At 29.9% G+C, this 22,186-nt stretch overlaps 1 protein-coding gene across 4 annotated transcripts in view; it reads right to left on the reverse strand.

Moving 5' to 3' along the window:
* Pex23 (tectonin beta-propeller repeat-containing peroxin 23) overlaps nt 1-19,289 on the reverse strand; it is a 43,275-nt gene extending 23,986 nt beyond the window's left edge. For 2 of the 4 annotated variants that reach the window (XM_043043164.3, XM_071181334.2), the window contains exons 1-8: nt 19,224-19,289; nt 18,796-19,022; nt 16,288-16,470; nt 13,724-13,846; nt 10,176-10,298; nt 7,827-8,007; nt 7,624-7,724; nt 6,451-6,573 (exon numbers count right to left, since the gene is read on the reverse strand). In XM_043043164.3, coding sequence (XP_042899098.1) covers nt 6,451-6,573; nt 7,624-7,724; nt 7,827-8,007; nt 10,176-10,298; nt 13,724-13,846; nt 16,288-16,470; nt 18,796-19,008 — 1,047 coding nt within the window. In that variant the 5' untranslated portion in view covers nt 19,009-19,022; nt 19,224-19,289. Of the gene's footprint in view, nt 1-6,450; nt 6,574-7,623; nt 7,725-7,826; nt 8,008-10,175; nt 10,299-13,723; nt 13,847-16,287; nt 16,471-18,795; nt 19,023-19,223 lie in introns of those variants that run through there. The other 2 variants (XM_087150387.1, XM_043043176.3) reach the window with 2 other exon arrangements.
* Between the last annotated feature and the right edge of the window lie 2,897 nt (nt 19,290-22,186).

Raw genomic sequence — 22,186 nt, forward strand, 5'->3', positions numbered from 1 at the left:
ATTTATTTTACTAATTATATTTTTTTTTGTCATGTCAGGGGTCTGTCCAGACATTTTATGAACGGTCCGTTTTTTGTAAAATTGTGAAAAAATTACTCGTAATTTGTGAATATAAAATAAAAGTTAAGTCACATTCTTTCAACCAGGGTTCGCTTTTGTGAATTTGTGCAAATAGGGTCTGTTATTGCAAAAAAAAAAAACTTTTTCAAGGAGTTTCTAAATTGCAAAGACATACAAGATTATGCTCAATGCTGCAAAATTATAATTAAAAAAATTAAATTTTAAAAAATAAACAGCAAATGCAGCTACTAAATAAGCGATGCAACATACAAATATTTGGCATTTAGCCGACTGCTGAACGCAGAATATTAATTTCGGACGAATAAAGGAAGAAGCGTCTGCGGAAGACAAAATTTAGATCGTTTACGTCTGTCTTTCTCCCCCCCCCTTCCTGGGAAGGGTTTATTCGATTAACAAAACAATAATGAAGATAAACAAATTTGTGAAGGGTCCGATTAAAAGATAAATTATTTTGTGAAGGGTCCGTTTCTAAGTTAAAATATTTTGTGAAGGGTCCGTTTTCATGAAAAGATATTTTGTGAAGGGTCCGTTAACGGACCCAAATTACTTCTAAACAGACCCCTGCATGTACAAGTTAAACACAAAATCACATTATTTTTTCATACCTTTAAAAATGCAGATAAAACAAAAAAAATAAAGAAACGTTTTTTCTTTTTCCTTCCTTTCTTCTTTTAAATGAATTTAAGTATTAGAATATAGCTTTAGAAAAACATATTGATGGAAAAGTATTGTAGTGTATCTACCACTAAAAAATATAATTCCAATTCCCTACTATATAAGACATGTTAACTCTATTCTATGACGGGGTACCTGTACATAGATGACGGTTGACATTGTCGTTAGCTACCATCCCCCACATTGGTGACCTTTGCCTATCTTGACAGTAACGCCCACTTCGATCTGAACACGCCTACTTCAATGGATGGTCCACGTTGAACAGTTAACTTGCTACTTGTGACTGCGACATTATCCATCTCCTCACACTATTGCTACTCAGTCTTGATCACACATAACTTACAACGTATTCAGTAACATAGGAGCAATCACGACCATGAACTTAATACAGCTCTCACGATCAGCACTCAAAAAGTACGGTGATCTTAATACAGCTCTCCCGGCTTCTCATAAAGCAGCAATGAATCAACTAGTGGTATCCATTCATCAAATTCTATCATAGATATAATTCTGGTGGGGGAGTACTGTAGTGCATCTACCACTGCAAAAATATAATTCCAATTCCCTAGTATATAAGACATGTTAACTCTATTCTATGACGGGGTACCTGTACATAGATGACGGTTGACATTGTCGTTAGCTACCATCCCCCACATTGGTGACCTTTGCCTATCTTGACAGTAATGCCCACTTCGATCTGAACACGCCTACTTCAATGGATGGTCCACGTTGAACAGTTAACTTGCTACTTGTGACTGCGACATTATCCATCTCCTCACACTATTGCTACTCAGTCTTGATCACACATAACTTACAACGTATTCAGTAACATAGGAGCAATCACGACCATGAACTTAATACAGCTCTCACGATCAGCACTCAAAAAGTACGGTGATCTTAATACAGCTCTCCCGGCTTCTCATAAAGCAGCAATGAATCAACTAGTGGTATCCATTCATCAAATTCTATCATAGATATAATTCTGGTGGGGGAGTACTGTAGTGCATCTACCACTACAAAAATATAATTCCAATTCCCTAGTATATAAGACATGTTAACTCTATTCTATGACGGGGTACCTGTACATAGATGACGGTTGACATTGTCGTTAGCTACCATCCCCCACATTGGTGACGTTTGCCTATCTTGACAGTAACGCCCACTTCGATCTGAACACGCCTACTTCAATGGATGGTCCACGTTGAACAGTTAACTTGCTACTTGTGACTGCGACATTATCCATCTCCTCACACTATTGCTACTCAGTCTTGATCACACATAACTTACAACGTATTCAGTAACATAGGAGCAATCACGACCATGAACTTAATACAGCTCTCACGATCAGCACTCAAAAAGTACGGTGATCTTAATACAGCTCTCCCGGCTTCTCATAAAGCAGCAATGAATCAACTAGTGGTATCCATTCATCAAATTCTATCATAGATATAATTCTGGTGGGGGAGTACTGTAGTGCATCTACCACTACAAAAATATAATTCCAATTCCCTACTATATAAGACATGTTAACTCTATTCTATGACGGGGTACCTGTACATAGATGACGGTTGACATTGTCGTTAGCTACCATCCCCCACATTGGTGACCTTTGCCTATCTTGACAGTAACGCCCACTTCGATCTGAACACGCCTACTTCAATGGATGGTCCACGTTGAACAGTTAACTTGCTACTTGTGACTGCGACATTATCCATCTCCTCACACTATTGCTACTCAGTCTTGATCACACATAACTTACAACGTATTCAGTAACATAGGAGCAATCACGACCATGAACTTAATACAGCTCTCACGATCAGCACTCAAAAAGTACGGTGATCTTAATACAGCTCTCCCGGCTTCTCATAAAGCAGCAATGAATCAACTAGTGGTATCCATTCATCAAATTCTATCATAGATATAATTCTGGTGGGGGAGTACTGTAGTGCATCTACCACTACAAAAATATAATTCCAATTCCCTAGTATATAAGACATGTTAACTCTATTCTATGACGGGGTACCTGTACATAGATGACGGTTGACATTGTCGTTAGCTACCATCCCCCACATTGGTGACCTTTGCCTATCTTGACAGTAACGCCCACTTCGAACTGAACAAGCCTACTTCAATGGATGGTCCACGTTGAACAGTTAACTTGCTACTTGTGACTGCGACATTATCCATCTCCTCACACTATTGCTACTCAGTCTTGATCACACATAACTTACAACGTATTCAGTAACATAGGAGCAATCACGACCATGAACTTAATACAGCTCTCACGATCAGCACTCAAAAAGTACGGTGATCTTAATACAGCTCTCCCGGCTTCTCATAAAGCAGCAATGAATCAACTAGTGGTATCCATTCATCAAATTCTATCACAGATATAATTCTGGTGGGGGAGTACTATAGTGCATCTACCACTACAAAAATATAATTCCAATTCCCTAGTATATAAGACATGTTAACTCTATTCTATGACAGGGTACCTTTTTATAGATGAAGGTTGACATTGTCGCTAACAACTCACCCCCCACAAGTATTATTAAAAAACTAAGTTATTATTTTTTTTTAATGGAACTGAACTTAGATTTTCTTCGCCATGGAAGATGTGAGAATTGTTGCTCATTTAACATTAACGAATGAGCACCTGTGAACCTGAGTCATGGAGGTGAGCAACATCACCACAGATACTCATTCACAGGGTGAGCAACATTTATGCAGAATGCAACAGAGAACCACATAGAGAGAAACATATTCATTGCGCCAAGTGGGATTCATACTCGTTAACTACTCAGTTTCCTGGCCAGCAAAACCAAAATTGTAAATAGATCTAAAGTTAATTAAAATATACAGGGTATCTGCTACATTTTAGATTTTCAAATTCATGACTTTTCATGACTAATTCCTAGAATTTTTCATGACTTAACGAAGTTACTATTTTCTCCGACAAAAACACAACAAGAAATTTAAAAAAGGATTATAATAACATAAATTGAAATGATGCGTATAGCCAAAACTGTTATACTCTGCATCTTCATATTCAAAGATTTTAAATTAAAAAAAAAGAGTAAAGAAAGAGTTGAAGCCATAAAATAGCTGAAAAAAATACAAAAGCAAAAATTTTTTTTCTGCAAAATTACATTCTGAAGATACTTTTTTTGTTCCTCTGAAAGGAAAGAAATACTCCTGATTTTTCTGTTCTCATTTTGGAATTAAAAAAAATTTGCCAATGACTGGCTTGCTTCAGCTAGAATTTTAAATTGATAAAAAAATAAAAAATAAATGAACAAAAATTCTGAAATCACAGAAGTTTAAAAGATAATTCGCTCTAGAAATGTTTTTTATTTCATTTTTTGAAAGAACACCGTAACTTTTAAAGAACAGGATAAAAACAATTTATATTTTAATAAAATATGACTGTGAGTGAGGATTTTATTACAAATTCAGATATTCAGAATACCATGAAATGGGGGGGGGGGTATTTTTACATTCCATTTCAAAAATTACATTTTTCAGCGACCTAAATCCATGATTTTCTTACAAAAATAGTTAAAATCACGACATTTCATGTCAAATTTTGTTCAATGCCGAAATTCATGACTTTCCAGGTGCGCGGATACCTTGAATAGGACTGGGCGATATTAGAAATTATATATCGTGATATATCGTCAGTTTTGCATCGCGATATAGCGATGTATCGCGATATAGTATTTTTGAATTTCATTTACTTTAAGGCACAGAAAGTCAGATTTCTATCAAGACTTCATACGCATATTGATTTAAATAAATTTATAAATTTGAAAATATTTATGTTTTGCTAAAGAAAGATATTAAATAAATTGACTAAGATGTACAAATCTTACTTAAAATATTTATTGAAAAAATGTGTGTAGATACGGAATGAAATATTTGCACTTCATTATTGTTTATAAGGTATAAGCAGTCTTAATTTAAGTTAACCCCTAAAACAGTCTTAATGAAAAAAAATATTGTTATTAAACAAAAGCTGATTTTAAAATTTCAAAATATATTTTAATTAAAATAAAAGTTAGATTGACTAAAAGCCGAAGTTTAAAATTAAAAATGTTCGAATTTTAAACTAAAAAGTAAACATAAGAATTGTAATAATTTCTTAAAATTTTCGTTCTCTGAAAGATTTCTCAGTTTAAAAATAAAAAGGGAATTTTATAAAGATATCTAGCTGAAATTATTGAAAGAAAATTTAAAAAATTAAAAAAAAAGTTTGTTAAGAAATTCATTATACACTTAAAACAAAGTGTTAAAAATATATTTTTTTTTTAAAAAAAAGAAACTTTTTTTTAACAAATCAATATTTGCTTGTACTATTATGCGTAAATAATTACAGAATTATTAAGTTCGATCGTAATGTTCAAATTCTTAATGAAGAAGTAAACACAAGTTTTGTTATATTTTCTAAAAATGATCACGCAAATAACAAAAGATTTCTTAGTTTAAAAATAAAAAAATAAATAAAAGTGAAATTTATCAATATATTTACCTAACAGCATAGGAACAAAATTTAAAAAATAAGTTCGTTAAAAAATTATTTGTATGCTTAAAACAAAGAGCTAAATAAATTTTAGAAAAAAAATGCTTCTTAAACACTATTTTTATTATTATTTCATATAAATAATTAAATTAAATTAAATAATGAACGAACGAAAAACAAAGTAAGGCAAAGTTTCTTAATTAAATTCTTAAAAATAAAAACAAAAGAATTGTGATATTCGGTAATATATTTAGCTAATTAACTAATAATATAAAACGAAAATTAAAAAAAAATAATGATTTTACTCTCTAATAAAACGAAGTAGTAATTGATAAAAAAAAAAAAAAAAGAAAAAAGAAATGAATAAAATTCGCAAGCTTTTCAAATTCTTTTGAACAAATAAAGTTTATTGACTTATGTCCAAAAAATAAGTTTTGTTTTAACTTTATTTCTAAAAATAAAAACAACTCAAGATTTATAAATTTAAAATCAGTAATAGAAGCCCATTAAATTATTAGAAGTTTTATCCGAAAGGTTTTTAATAAATGAAAAGAAAGTAAAAAAATAACCTAACAAATTTATTTACTTTGTAATTTAATTCCTTATGGGTGCCTTAAATTAGATTTCCGATAATTTTCACATTTAAAAATATAAAAAAAGTTTTGTCCGAAAATAAATAAAAAACTTACCTAATTAATGAAGAAACTTTTCTTTATAAATTCTTTTCAATAATAGATTGCGTTCAGAACAAGGTTACGACGGCGATCACGAAGTTAATCCCATTGAAAATAATCTACAAGAAACGATTTCAAATCGCGAAGGTGCGAAAACGAACATGTGATATAACGATATAAGGTCTCAAAAGTGATTCTGATTCTACCGCTCATCAGTCAAGGCCGTCTCAACATAACTAAAACAATATCGTCTTCCACAGCGCGAGTTGGCATCGGAACGTAAGAGAAAGTCCTTGCGTGTATCGCTATATCGTTATATCGTCTTCTTCACTCGACGGCTTAAATCAGATTTATGATGCATCGCTTGGAATGAAAGTTGCTGTATCGGTTTGCCGATATAGGCGTTAAATCGATATGTCGCGATATATCGATTTATAGCCCAGTCCTAACCCTGAATATAGTTTAAGTTTATATATGTATGTGAATAAAAAAAGAACATACTTGATCATCAATTCCCACACTGATGTTTATTAAGTTTCCATACATTTTAGTCCATCCCGTACCAGTTGCAGCTTGAGGGTTTTCACCAGAATGAAGGCCGTCTATACCTTTCCGAAACCAAACCTGTAAAATAGTAATAAATAAATAAGAGAAAAAGAATTAACTTTTATCATTGTATAAGAGAGTTCAGTTAAATAGCTATTTTGCCAGTACAAGAATAAAGAAACCTCAATGATATTTGAAAGTGCTAATTTTCAATTGTATTGTTAATAACTATTAAAAATCATTTTTAATTTAAATCTTTCCATGTATATAATAGCCATATAGGTATTGATAATGCCATTATGGAATGAAGCTGGGTACGGCTTTATTTACTTCCATCTCACAAAAATAAAAGTTTAAAAAGAATATTTAATTACAAAATTATGGATTATACATAAATCCCTTTATCATTTTTCTTATTTTTTTTTCTATTGTTTTAAATTTTTCTTTAAACTTCAACCCTCATTGCTGTTGTTAATTTACGTCCCACTAGAGCTGCACAATGGCCTATTGGCGACGGTCTGGGAAACATCCCTGAGGATGTTTCGAAGACATGCCGTCATAATTTTGATCCTCTGCAGAGGGGGCTGCAGCCCCGATTCGGTAGCCCGACGACCTGCACGCGATGTCTAGCACTTTACGGTAGAACAGTTTAACGAGGACCAATACCGCACACCCTCGGTCCCTACGCAGACTGATCCAAGTGGTCACCCACCAGCACACTGACAGCAGCCAGTGATGCTTGACTTCGGTGATCTGTTGGGAACCGTGTTTTAACGATCAATCCACTGCGGGACTTACCCTCATTGAAAAACAAAAGCTTTAAATTATTGCAAAATATTTTGTTTGCAAAATAAAAGGAATATTTGCTTTTATGTAATCGAAATTTTCGTTCCTATTCAGGTAATAAATTTCTAAAAAAAAAAAGTATATGAATGTTTACAAATATATTTCCATTCAGAATTCAGAATTATTAATTTAAGTCAACAAACCCTATTGAATAAAACATTCTGCACAAGTGCAAATTTCTTTTTTAGATCAGTTTTTTTTATTTTCAAAATACATTATAAAAATGACAATTTGCTCAATGGTATAAAAAGAAAATTAAGGTTATAAACCATCATATTTTACCGCATTGGTTTTGCTCAATGCCCACACAACATTTTTTCCAACACTGACTTGAACCAAAGGATCAGCTTCATCAGGAGGATCAACAATAACCCAATCATTACCTGAAATTAAATTTTAAAAGCATAAACAAAAAAACAGAATTTATATCACTTAAATAATAAATAAAATTTTGTACTGGTTTCCACAGTATTAAAAATACTTACCCATAATATTTTCTCTAGAAACGCCAGTGCGTACTACTGCATGCCCATTATATGATACTGCCCATGTCAGACCTGTTGGTCCAACAGATACTTGACTTAATTCACTCTGCTCAGGTGTTTTGATAGGAACCCAACCATTGCCTTCAGGAGAAGTTTCAGTGACACCGTAACGGAACAATATCTATATGAAAATTTTATAGAAATGGATATTTTAATTCTTAAAAATACTCATTTTCGCAAATTAAAACCAATAAAGTTAACATATTTGAGTGAAAAAGTTGAAAATATCAGTAAGCATAGAACAAACAAGAATATCACAATGCAGTGTTAGGTGACAATTCTTAATTACTCAGCAATTCAAGTCAAACAGCAATATTTTTATTGATGTGATTTAACATTATTTTACTAACATTATTTCTATTGATTGACTTCACTCTAAAATTCATTGATATTTAATACAGAATATTAACTCAATTATAAATCCTTATTTATTTAGTTTATTATAGTTTGAATTGTAAAAAATCAAAACAAAATAATTACATTTTAAAAAGAAAAAAACTGCAAGAAAAAGCTTTCGATAAAAAAACAATATGAAAAATCTTGATAAAGAGGCACAAACGCTTTAAACAATTTATAAAACAAATCACAATTTATGATTCTGATGGAAAAAAAAAGATTTGATTTCCAATGCTAATTTTTTTTTCTTACAAATAATTTTTTCAGTGTAACTACAAAAATTTTCGTTACTTAAATTGCAGATATTTGGTTTGTTCTTGTAATTAAACGTCAAGGAATAAATAAATTAAAATGGCAATTTTACAAGAATCTTTATAAAAAAAAAAGATTTATGTAGAATAAACAATGTCTACATATTAAGGGTTTGGAGCAGTCTAATGATAAACCGCCCTCTTTCTAAAAGTGATATTTTTCTATCAAATTGTTTTTTAGATGCATCAGTTTCCAGATATATACTTTACAAGTTCTGAGAATTTTCACTAGGTCACAACAAATTATACAGAAATATTTCATTACCTGGATAGAAATAAAGTGAAACTAATATATACTAATAATGAAGTTTAATGTCAAAAATTAATTTTAGAATAATTGTAATGATATAGAAATAATTAAATAATCCATAATAACTATTTATATTGATATTTATTTAAACTTTAATTTTTTTTTTCAAAACAAAACAATATGTGAAAAAGTTTGATATATATAATACACAATTTTAGATGTAGCTACAGATAAGGTAATATATTTTTCCAACTTACTTAGATAATTAAATTAGTCACATAATACTGAATAGACACTTTTAGTAAGAATAGTCTGATAGTAAGAATAGTCTGAATAGTCACTTCCTCTGTAAGTTTCAATTATTAGGTTTACACCCCCTAATACTTCCCCATCACTTGTTAGGAAACGTGGTAATAGTTCCCTAAAGATATACCTCTCGCGATGCACAGAGAAAAAAGAAAGCAGAGAAATATACCTCTGTAAGGCACTAGATCCTACGAGTAGTTGTTATATTTCGAATCAATTATCTGCCGTGTCAAAAAATTTTTTGATTTATATAAACACGTTAATGACTAAATATCTGTCCCTTTCTTTAAAGAAAAAAAAAGAAAAGAAAAAAAAAAAAGAATCTGTGTTAAATACTTTCATATTGATCAGAAGAAGCAAAGAATTTTCAGTGGGGAAGAGGAATTGAAGAAATTTAATACATCATTTCAGCTCATCGGGTCTCAGAACTTGTATCATTCAGATGAAAAGATGAAGAGATGAAAAAGAGAAGAAAAGAAGAAAAATGCAGCTCTCCAAACTGTTCACATGAGCAGTATAATTTTCTCTCCTCTCTCAGCAGAGATAAGGCAAGGTGACAGGAGAAATAATGATTCTTTAGTATTGAAATCACTTAACAATATTTTTAGTTATGCACAAGGCACAAAACTTGCACACTTTGATAATGGTGGAAAGTTCAATATCTTTCCCCCCTTAAAATTGAAAGCAGAAAGAGTTTTTCTCCTTTTTTTTCAAATTTAGAAACACTAAGCCCAGTTATATGAGTGACTGCTTTGCAGAGAGGGTACATAATGTTGTTATAGAAGATTTACAGCAAATTAAAATTAGTATGTCTGTAATGAGAGACATTTGTTTTGCAGGCATGTCCATAACATGAAGTTTGATTGTAATACCATTTCCCCCCCAAAACCGTCCTCAGAATAATTGAAAAATATGGCTTTTTGATCATATTACTCCAAGCCTTTTATTATACAAATTTTAACCTTTTCTTAATATTACAAGAATGACTTTAAAAAAAATGAAGTATCGTATGACAAATTTGCTTACCCTCCCTTGAATTGTAATAGCCCAAACTGCAAAACAATTTGTTTCTCCTCCTGGGACATCTGTTCCTCCTACTGCTATGTCAATAAAAGGTTCCATTATAGGATCTTCATGAATGCTTGGAATCTTTAAAAAAGATGATTCAAATTGATTATTTTTTAACTTTAAAATATTATTTATAGAAAAACAGTTTAATAATTTCAAATGACTACTGAAAAAGTAACATTTAAAAAATGTTAAGATTAAACTAAGAGCATAAGTCAGGGCAGAGTCTTGTCCAACAAAGGCTATTGACAAAGCTTCAGAACTGTTTTTCTAACAAATATAAATCATCAATATTTTTTCTTTTTAAATGATAAAAAAAATTCTGGCAATTAGGTATGTGTTAAATAATTAAAATTATTCACCAAAATTATTAACACTCTGCATGTTAGACCACCCTTTTATGTGGCTGTTTTCAAGAACAACTGCCTTATTTCTATCTTATTTAATGAGAAGGTAGTGTGTAGATTAAAATTTTTTGAACAAACTCTATGAAATACTTAATAATTAGTGATTAAATTAATACCAATGGCAAAACATGAAAGTAAAATATTCCTGCAACAGCTCATTTTGAACCAGGGGGATCATGGAGGTTAACAACAATTGATCTGGGATTTACTCCAGAATTTGTGACCATTCCCCTTGGTCATTGCGGTTCTCCATGGCAAAGCATAAGTTTTATAAAAGAAGACACTACAATAATGCTATCAATGTTGGAATGTGAAAATCTAAAAAATCATGCACATTTTTCATCAATTTTATTCAACTTATACTATTTATTATTCACAACAAATTTAGCTTGAACATCGCATTTATGTTTAATTTTTATTACTTATTTGTAATTCAATAAATCCTTTTTCACCATCATTTTTTTTTTCAAAATAAGGTGAATTGTTAGTTTAAGACTTATTTTACTTTAATTAGTGAATGATTAAATTTAGAATGATACTTAAAATAACAATTTAGGAAAATTTTAAGAAATGAATATTTTTAAGCACATTAAATCTTTATTAAACTATTTTAAGATGAAACAATAACCTTTTAAGATTAAAATTTTAATTAACATTTGATTTAGCAGAATCAAAATTGATTCAGTAAGTTCATGCTTTCTCTGCCTCTTGAAATTGTTGATTAAGAACAATAAATCTACATTAATAAATGCCAAAAAATACCTTACCGTAACTTTTACAAGTTCATTCAAAAAAATTACAAAAATTAGATGAAGAAAAAGTACTTGAAACTTATCAACTGCATATTTTTATGCCTTACCTGCCCAAATTTTTTGTTTATAAGTATAGCCAAAATTTGAGAAAATGAAAAAACTTGTTAAAAAAATTTAAAAATTATTTCATTACTTTAGTAAGATTTATTTTTTGTTACTCATAATATCTTTAAAGACAGGGATTTTGTTTTAACCACCTTTTATTTTATTTGGTTACCTTTTATTTTAATTTAAAATAAAACAATTGAATAAAATTGTTATTACTTGATTTTAAAACTGTAATTAATAATTACAGCTGCATATTTCACTGCTAAAACATAATATACCTTAAAAAGAAAACAGTTTTAAGAGATTGGTTTTGAAGAAATTTAAATTATGGCTTTCAATGAATAATTGTTTTCTTCCTTTAAATATCTATTTTTTTGCCCTCTAGTACATAGATATGGTTTTTGAGTAATACTTTTAAGAAAGTGGAGATTAACATAATTAGGCACCCTTGGTCTTGTCTTTATAAACTGTTATAAGTTCTGCTTTAGCACTCAGTGAAGTTGAAATTTCTGATCCACATACAAAATTTGGAAGAAAAAATAAATAAAATTTGGAGCATGAAAGAGTAAACTAGACAGGAAAAAAAAAACATAATTTCATTCTATCGAAATATAAACTTCAAAAATTTGATTTAAAAAAAAAAAAAAGATTAGAGATTTTTTTAAAAATGTTTTATAAAAGGGCTTTAATAATGTAATGAATGTTTCCATTTTGCTCATTTTAATTTAAAAATCATTCAATTTTAAAATAAACAAAAAATGCTAATGCGTTGATCACTGAACTTTTGAGCAATTTCAAATTTCTGTATATAGTTTACGAGATTCATGACTGTGAAAATTAAAAAAAGGAGTGCATTGTATATTTGAATGCTATAATTATTAAGGCTATCAGAATGCTGTAATTTGTAAGGTATTAAGGTGAATTAATTGCTAGCAGTAAGGTATTAAGGTGAAGAATGACCATCATAAGCAATAAATAATGGCAGATGAGTGAATAGATTGCTCATAAAATTGGTTTAAAATAATGCTAGTAAAAAATATTAAAAGATTTTTCAAGCTACTCGAAATATTTAATCTACTCATTTTCTTAAAATTTAATTTATTCATATTCAAATTTTTTTTAGTTAATGCAAAATATGATTTCCTGACGCCTGGTGGCTGAGCGGTAGCGCTTCGCGCTGTCGTGCCACAGGCCCCTGGTTCGATCCTCGGGCCAGGCAAGGTTGACTCAGCCTTTCATCCCTTCAGTGGGTCGATAAATGAGTACCAAGCATGCTTGGGAATTAAACACTGGGGGTTCCGCGTTCGGCTGACCACCTGATCGGAACATCTGCTCCTGCATCCCAGAGTCCAAGGTCAAGAAAACTGAAATGGGCACAGTAGGCCTTGGCCCTCAAGGGCTGTCGCGCCGCTGAGTTTAGTTTAATTAAAATATGATTTCCAACTTCCATGAATATGAAATTCATTAAATAATTTCTTATAATCCAAAATGAGTAAAAATATAAAAAGTAAGAAAAAAATTTGATAAACAAGAAATATTGAAGAATTCAATCATCTTTTAAAAAAACTTAAAAGTTAGCAGTTGTGGCAAAAATATAATAAAATAAACAAATAAAACATTTCAAAGTTTTAAGAAGGAATTAGCGTTAAAAAGATGAATACTTTCTTAAAAAAGAAAAATTGTTAGCAGTAATTAAATGCTGTATAAAGTCTCACTAATTTAATGTGAAAATTTAAATTATATTTGAAATAAAAATGAAATTATTTAAATAATATTAATTTGAAATTATATTTATACAGAGATTCCAACTTTCTCTGGACAGTGGATAAATATTTTTGATTGGTAATCTTTTAATGCATAATTCTTGATTAAATGAATTCGATTTGTAGGGTTTTCACTCACCACTACTTCGAAATATTTCAAAGGTTTATGTGATATGCCACTTTATTACACTTAAGACATGTTGAGCCTCCTAAAAAGTTGTCAACATTAACTGAAACTCTGGAAAATTTAGATTGTAGTTTTCTACCGTGTTTAAAATTTGAATTCGGAATAGTTGGCCTCTCTGTTCATAATCAAAATCCATACAGAGAATGTAAAGGACAATTAATACTTAAAATACATATTCAGAATTAGTTGACATATTTTAGCAAAATAGATATGTTAATTCAAATAGAAACTCAGATTCAAAGAAACTTGGTTAAAATTTTAGCAAGAAAAATTCATAAAATTCAATTACCAATGACCATTTGTTAGTAGCACAAAATCGACGATAACGAATCCACTTACGTCTTCGCACTAGAGAATTCCATGTTTTGTTGGGTCCATATTTGGTAGGAAAATCAGTAGCATACATCCAACCCTTTGAACAAAAAAAAAAAAGAGCTTTTTCTTCTTTTCTATCAACTATCACTTTATGTCTTTTATCACTTATATCTTTTTTTATCTATTCCGGTGATTTATTAATTCTTTTGAAGAAAAACAACAAACAATTATAAAATCAAATTTAGTAAAAAATAAACTACTTAAATCAGTGTTTTAAAAATTGAAATTGCACTTTTTATCTTAATGCTGCACCGAAATTGGTATGGAAAATTGACATTAATTCAGTTTAAAAAAAAAGGAAAAGAAAGAATTGCTATATTACATAAAATAATATTAACCTTCAATAATTAAGCTGTTTAGCATTTATAATTTATATAATACATTGCATTTAGACACAGCTAACATTATACAGCAACTTCGCAATATAACACAGCTGTGCAATATTTGGGATGATAAATGGGTCATTTTAAAACACTAGTATTTTTGATACCCTGAGACTTTAAATAATTTTAATTACCGAAATAAAATTCCAAAAAATATTTGTAAGCATTTAATATGTATGCTTTTAACTGTATGTTTTTAGTTAATGTATATACAGTGAAACCTCCAAGAAAGACCACCTCAATTTACAGATTACGATAAGTCTATAAATTAATTATATATATAGTATTTATATATATATATATAAAATCACTTTTGGGAGGCACAGAATTTTTTCCATATACTTTATGTTCATGAAAGCTTTTAGGAGAGACTGTTAAAACCACTCCCAGAGACCAGGCAAACATCTACACCAAATGTGGAAAATAAGGAAACACGAAAAAATATCAAAACAAAAAATTTCACAAAACAAATAAGTAGATTAAAATGCATTCAAAATATTTGTCTGAGGCTCTTATTTAGAGAGCTCTTTTTGACGACATAACCTCATGACAGAGTGCACTAAAGATGATGTTATCAATTATTTACTTTTAGAGTTGAAAACTGAGTTAGAAAGAAAAAGTTATTTTAGAAAAAACAAGCTTCTCAAATAAGCCAACCTCATCTCATCTTTTAAAGCTAACTAATTTTTATGATATAAAACTAAATGCAAACTTAAACAAAAAACATAATTTTTTTTATTTATTTAAAATAGTTTTATCATTTATAATTGGTAAATTTGCTTTAATGCATAACATTATAAGTTGGGATAATTTTTATAGACGCCCAATTTTATTCATAGATCTGTTTTTTCAAGACGCCAACAGAAGCCGTGTTTCACGCCAAGAAAATGACACAGACTAGACCTCAATCAACGACCATTTTACTATAGAACGGAGAGTGGTCACTCCTGAGAGGTTTCACCATACATAGAAATTAGTATTTTAAAAATAATGTCACTCTAATATCTTTTTAATATGGTAGATACAACTAAATTGCTATGTTCCAGCCTTGTTTGCCTTTAATTTAACTGCAATTAAAACTCATTTTAATTTATCTAGTTATGAAAATTGTGTAATTGATACTGCATGTTAGTAAAGTGCTGGTGCCAATGCTAAAACCGTGATGTTAATTGTTTCAAGTAACTCATTTATTTAAATTTTTCTGAAGATTGGTATCAGAGGGGAACATAATGCAGATTCAGGTTAATGTTTTATTTTTTGTTCTATAACAAAATGTGCACTGGTTTTTTAGTTTTATGTACAAGAAACTTTCAGTAGTAGTAATTTGAATATTGAATTTTTTAAGAAAAATTTTTCTGAATGGCTCTCTATTTGAAAATGATCTCTTTTTTCTGCATAATAAATTTTGTTTATCGTCTGAAGAAGTTACAGTTTGAGAAATTTTTATTCATAAATGAATTAAAATTATTTAAAAGCTTAGTTACTATTAACTGGTCTAGTTACAATTTGATACAGAAAAAGATAAATAAACAACTTTATTTTTCAATATTAAAAATAACAATTTAATAAGGATGTAAAACAAATGATGCATAATTAAAACTATAAATGACACAAACATAAAAAAAAGAAGAAAAAGAGAAGACAAATGACGGAAAACTAGAGTAATCTAGGGTTGTGGGAACTAACTTTATCTAAAGAAGGAATATCCCTTGAGGAATATCTAGTCAAGGCAATAAAAATCTTTTTAAGCATAGAGAGAAAAAAAATAAATCATATAAAAGAATAAAAGCAAAATGGAATAAAGAATAAAACAGAACTAGACACTATGTCTGATACACAAATAGTGAACTCTAGAGAGATAATTAGTCATGGCACTAAAACTTCATAAAGCAGTGATAAAAAAAATATTTATACAAAAGAATAAAAGAGAAATAGAATTGAAGTAAATCAAAACAATGCTAACAACTCGTTTCAAATTAAAAATAAACATTGAAATAAACAAAAAGAAACTTACAGTTATATTTCTTAGCCTATTCTATTCCATAAAAACTAATACATAGAATACACTTCATGAAATTTAATAAATATTATATACCTCAGGCTCTAAAGGTTGGCCATCAAGATTATCTTCAATGTACCAGTCTTCTTCCCAGTCCCAGCTTTTTGAAGGCAGATGGAAACCTTCTTGTGGTAATGAAACTAACCCATCTGCACTACTCCAATGTGGTCGATCAGTGGGCAAAAGTTTTGTACTAAAACCATTTAGTGGATTCCATCTCTATAAGGAAAGTAGAATAACAAAGTCTTATCTAGAGTAGAGGGCTTTAGCCTACAGCCTATGGACTGAACTACATAGTTCTGTAATTTATAAAATACAGAAATGTCTAAGGCACAAAGTGTATTATCTTTTGATGTCTTTGATAACTATTAATAAATGTTGTCCTGAAGGTAAATACGAGAGCATGATAGATACATGGTCAACAAAAGCAAAGTATTATAAAGTGAAAGTCAGAATTTCTAAAAATAACATTTATTTTGTAAGAGAAAAGATAATTTAGCCAGAGGTCGTGAATGCAATGCTTTATAAAAATAAAGAATTAAAATTGCTAAAATTAAACTTTTATTGTTTTTTGCTTTTCTGTATTGATATCAGTAAATAGAAATGCTTTTCATTTAAGCCTTTTCCTACATTATTGATTACTTAAACATCATAAATGTATTTCCCTAAAATAATTTTGTTGGAATAGCAGAGGGTAAATAATTTTTAACTCAATATAAACATACAATTTTAGTAGGTATCTTTAATTTCCACATTTTGACGATGACTTGGAAATTTGTCATTAAAGTTTACTTCTCATTACATCAAGCCTGTACTATATTTATATACTATGTGTAAATTTACTTGCTTGATTCAAATTAAAATGGATTAACACAAGCATTATTGTTAAATTTTAAAGTCTTTTATATTCCAATTTTTAATTTTTTTTTATTTAATTAAAACACTAAAATAAATTTAATAAAATGTCCTTTAAATGCCTAAGTTGTGCAGAACCATCCATTATATTTCAGCTAATTTAAAAAAATGAAAACAGAATTGCCAAAAAGTTTTAAAAAATTCTTATTTGTACATTTAAAGAAGCAACATTACCATTTACCTATAAAAAACATTGTAAGAGTTTACCTTTAAATAGATCCTGGGGTTAATTTTTGATAGAATTATATATAGTATATAAATATGTATCGACACAAAATCAAATGAATGTTTTCACATACAATGGAGAAATTTTTTTATACTTTTATGTCTCAGAAGAATTCAAGATGAATCTGCTGATCTGACAGTTTCCCTCATTAATTTTGCATTTGGTTATGATAGTTGTTGCATGCTATTATGAAAGAATGCTATTGCTATTTTGAAAGAATTCAAAATAGCATGAGATATTTCAAAGTTGCATGCTATTTTGTAAGAATAAATCAAAAAATTAATTACATATTTAAAAAAATTGTCATTAAAATTTGCAAATTTTAGACTCTGTCACATCATACAATTTTTGCAGCTACCTTGGAGAGTCATTGGTTACCCTAATTCAACTTGATAGAGGTTCAGATTAAAAAATAAAAAATATAGCACATTGCTACAGAATATGACACCTTTTTAAACAGAATTCGGTTTAAATTAAAAAAAAAAAAAAATTTAGAACAAGAGCTCCAATTACAAAAATTAAAAGAACCTGTACTATGATATATCTGCATTGTGAACTGTCAGAACAACAATTCCCAAGGCATCAAATAGATTTTAAACTTGCAGTTAAAAAAAAAACATGTAGAGGTTTAGTCAGGGGTAGCTACGAATTACATCTCTTGAGTTGGTTCCCTTCTGTGATTTTGTTTATTTTCTCGTGGACGGCTGCCTAGAAGGTGTCAAAACTTGGGGATTATTCTGCCGCAAATTACAAGACAGAAATCTTCCCATCTGAACAAATACTAAAAAGTATGATTAAAAATTGTCAGTAAAACAGCTTGGGGTTATTTCCGTATCGTGATCTGCCGCACCAACTAGAATCGCCAAGATGTCAAATAGTCATAGATGTCAAGTAACTCGCAAATTTAAAAAAAAAAGAAACATGTAGATGTTTGCTTGAGGATTGCTATGAGTTACAATTTTTGAATTTGCTCCTTTCTGTGATGTTTGTTTTAGTTTCTCGTGGACCACTGCCCGGAAGTTTCCAAGACTTGGCGATTATTCTGCCACAGATCACAACACGGAAATCTCTTCAACAGCTTAACGAGCAGTTAACCAAGAGCAAACGTTTCTTAAAATTTGGTATGAAAAGCGCCAAAGTATCATATATATAACAAGGCTCCCACGATCAAGAAATTTATCTTAAAGGGGCAGCAAAAGTGTCAAAGTTCAATCTTAAAAACTGGCAATAAAATTTATAATATAAAGGAAATAAAGGAATGCAACATAGTAATTCTCAAATAAAAGCTAAATTTAATAATTTTCCAGTAGTCTTGAAAAAAACCTTACCTACCTCTCATTTATTTTTTCCAGATCGTGGAAACCCTATATTAATATTCATCAGAAACTCAAAAAATACTATACCTCATTTTCATAAGTAACTACTCGGCATCGTATTGGAATATCTCTGGTTGGCACAAAAATGTAGACCTGGTGATCGCCACCGATTGCCCAGGTAAAAAATTCATGGGCTGATATCCTCTTTATTTCCAATCCACTCACTTCAACCCATGCGTCTTCAGCAGTTGAAAGAGTATAAACTTTTCCTAAACTATTCACAGCCCACAAATAAGACATTCTAGTTCGATGACCTACGTTTTTATTTAATAGAAAGGAATCATTACACTGTGATTAGCATTAAATTTTTAAATACTAAAATCGGAATTTAATTAATGTTATAAAAAAAATTTAACACTAAGAGTCTTATGGAAAAAAGAAGAAATAAAGAATATTTTAGAACAAAAACTAGAATATAAAAAGAAACAAAAATAACATTAAAATGATATGATTACCCTACATCACCTATCAACCAGAAGCAGACACCTTTAAAAATCAAAACAAACAGAAATATTACAATTACAGTTAAATTTTGTTTTGGAACTTTAATTGCTATTACTTAATAAAGTTAGTAAATAGATACTGCTTTGTAAGGAAGGGGTTAGGCATGATTTAATTTTTATCGTTCAGCAAAATATATTAATTCTTTCATTTTACTAAAAAATATTAATTCGCGATCACAACGCTCGAGTACGCCGTCTAGCGGGAGCCTGTAAATATCGGACATTAATTTATCACGTTTTCATTTAGTTCCATCAAAGTCATTGACTGAATCAGACGCCATTTTTTAGCAGCAAATAAGAAACAAAATTTCCCTAAGGAAAAGGCCGAAGAACTTGAAAAAAATCTCCAGAATATTAGTAAATCTTTCAGGAACAGAACACGCCAAACATTTGAAGAAAAATTCCTCAATAATTTTTAATTTCTATTATCAACAAACTTGCAACTGATGACTTCCGATTTCGGATACTGTTACAGATGTGTGTATTAAGGTAAAATGCATTTCTTCTGTCTTCAATTCATTACGAATTAAAGTGAAGTCAACATTGCTTTCGTCATTTCAGTGAATAAATATGAATTCAGAACATACAGAATTGTAATAGTTATAGCATATTCTTCTTCGTTATAGAATAGTATATATTTCTGTATCCATATAATTCGGAAAACAACAATAAAAAATTATCCAAGTTACTTGAAATAGTGCCATTTGTGCTGATTCTTAATTAATTTAAATCGTTTTCTTGGTAAGTTTTTTTTAATTTTGAAAGAATAAGTTCAACTAGAATTCAGCTATTCTGCTTTTAGCTACATATTCAAATTCATATCAATTATAAAATTTTGCTGTGTAGTATGTTATCTAAAAGTAATGAAGGTATAAACTATGTATCTATTATTTGAGAATAAAGTTTTCAAACAAGGAACTTATCATTTTGGAATTCTCCGGGAATCATAAATCAGGTAAGTGCAATGATTTTTACAATAAAAAATTTGCTTGTAGATATTTTTTTTTCATTTGATGATGGTTCTCTACAGAATGGTTTTTTACGTCTGATTAAGAACTATAAGAATAATAAAAAAAGAAATAATATGAAAGTTTTTATTTCAATGTTAATAATTCTTAAAATCGTTTTTTTTTTATCCTAAGAATTTGTAGCGTAACCACTACAAAATTACAACTACAATTCACTAGTATATAAGACATGTTAACTCGACTCTATGTCGGGGTACCTTTTCATAGATGACGGTTGACATGGTCGATTACTCCGCCCCCACATTGGTGACCTTCGGACGTGATGTGACCACGCCTACCTTGGCAGTAACGCCTACTTCGTTGGATGGTCCACATTGAACAGTTGACTTGCTACTTGTGACTGCATCATTATCCACCTCCTCACGCAGTTGCTACTCAGTCTCATCTCGATCACACACAACGTCGGCTTGCATACTTGTGATTACTCGACTGCTAACGGCAACAGAGGAGCGACTACGACCGTGAAGTTAATACACCTCTCACATTCAGCACTCAAAAAATACGGTGATCTTAATACAGCTCTCCCGGCTTCGCACAAAACAGCAATGAATCAACTAGTGGCATCCATTCATCGAATTCTATCATAGCTATAATTCTGGTGGGGGAGTACTGTAGCGTAACCACTACAAAATTACAACTACAATTCACTAGTATATAAGACATGTTAACTCGACTCTATGTCGGGGTACCTTTTCATAGATGACGGTTGACATGGTCGATTACTCCGCCCCCACAAATTCTTTATTTTCCGTTTTTTAGTTTATAATTTTTTGATAAAAATTGTTCTCAAAATACTTTTGAAAAATTAAATGGTATAACATTATGTGTTTATGTATACTTCTTGTATATTCCAATGTTTGAAATAATATGATTCAGAAAAGTATGGAATAAAAATTCGGTACTTACGACGTATTAACGCCACCACCGCTACAGATTTGGCGGTTTTTAAGTGCCGCCAATCTACACTTAAAATTTTTGCGACAGTTCATAAAATAAAACACTTTATTTAAAATCAAAATAGTTAGTTGGATTTCGGTGGAAAATGAGCCGATATAGAGTTTAGCATAGATTCAAAACAATCATATCGCCTTATGAACTCTGATGAATAAGATTCCAAATGAAATAACATTTCCAAAACGTACGTTTGCCAAGATAAAGTTTTATGTTGTGGGAATTGGTACATTTTCGTTTTTTCGGTAAAATATTTCCCTCCTGAAAAAATAAAATTGCATCTTGTTTTGTTTTTGGCAAATCCCAAAGACGAATATTCATAGCACTAAAAATGGCGACAAAAAAGAATTGTTTTTTGTTTTTGTTTCATCAGCATTCTTTATTTTACGTTTCTTAGTTTCTAAATAATGATTTTTATTGAAACTTGAAATTTTTTGATAAAAATTGTTGTCAAAAAACGTTGTTTACAAAATTAAATTTCATAAAATTATGAGGCTTATGTATACTTTTTGTTCATTTTAATTTTTGAACTAATATGATTCTTAAAACTATAGAATGTAAAGTTTAAATGGTACTTTCATGTTATATCATTAAATTTAGTAATACTATTTCTCGGGCATTAGGTTTTAACTCTATAAGAATATACATATTTTTTTCTGTTAATGTACAAATATTTTTCCGATGTGTTTTGGATATTCCTTCTCTAATAAAAAGAGATACCATTTTGTTTTCGGTTGTACAAGAAAGAAGATCAAGCATTTTTCTTTTTTAAATTTAATAAGCCACATTAAAGAAGGAACGTTGCAATGCTACACGCTACATTAACGACGTCTCCAGAGTAACTGAATGACGGTTCATATGGAAATCGCAGGTAAGCGTCTCATACAACAACGCCCCCTATAGTTCGTTGCGATCGCGAATTGAATTTTTTTTTTT

Source organism: Parasteatoda tepidariorum, chromosome 8 (assembly GCF_982258835.1).
Source record: "Parasteatoda tepidariorum strain Cologne lab strain chromosome 8, Ptep-v5.0, whole genome shotgun sequence".
NCBI classification, from domain to species: Eukaryota; Metazoa; Arthropoda; class Arachnida; order Araneae; family Theridiidae; genus Parasteatoda; species Parasteatoda tepidariorum.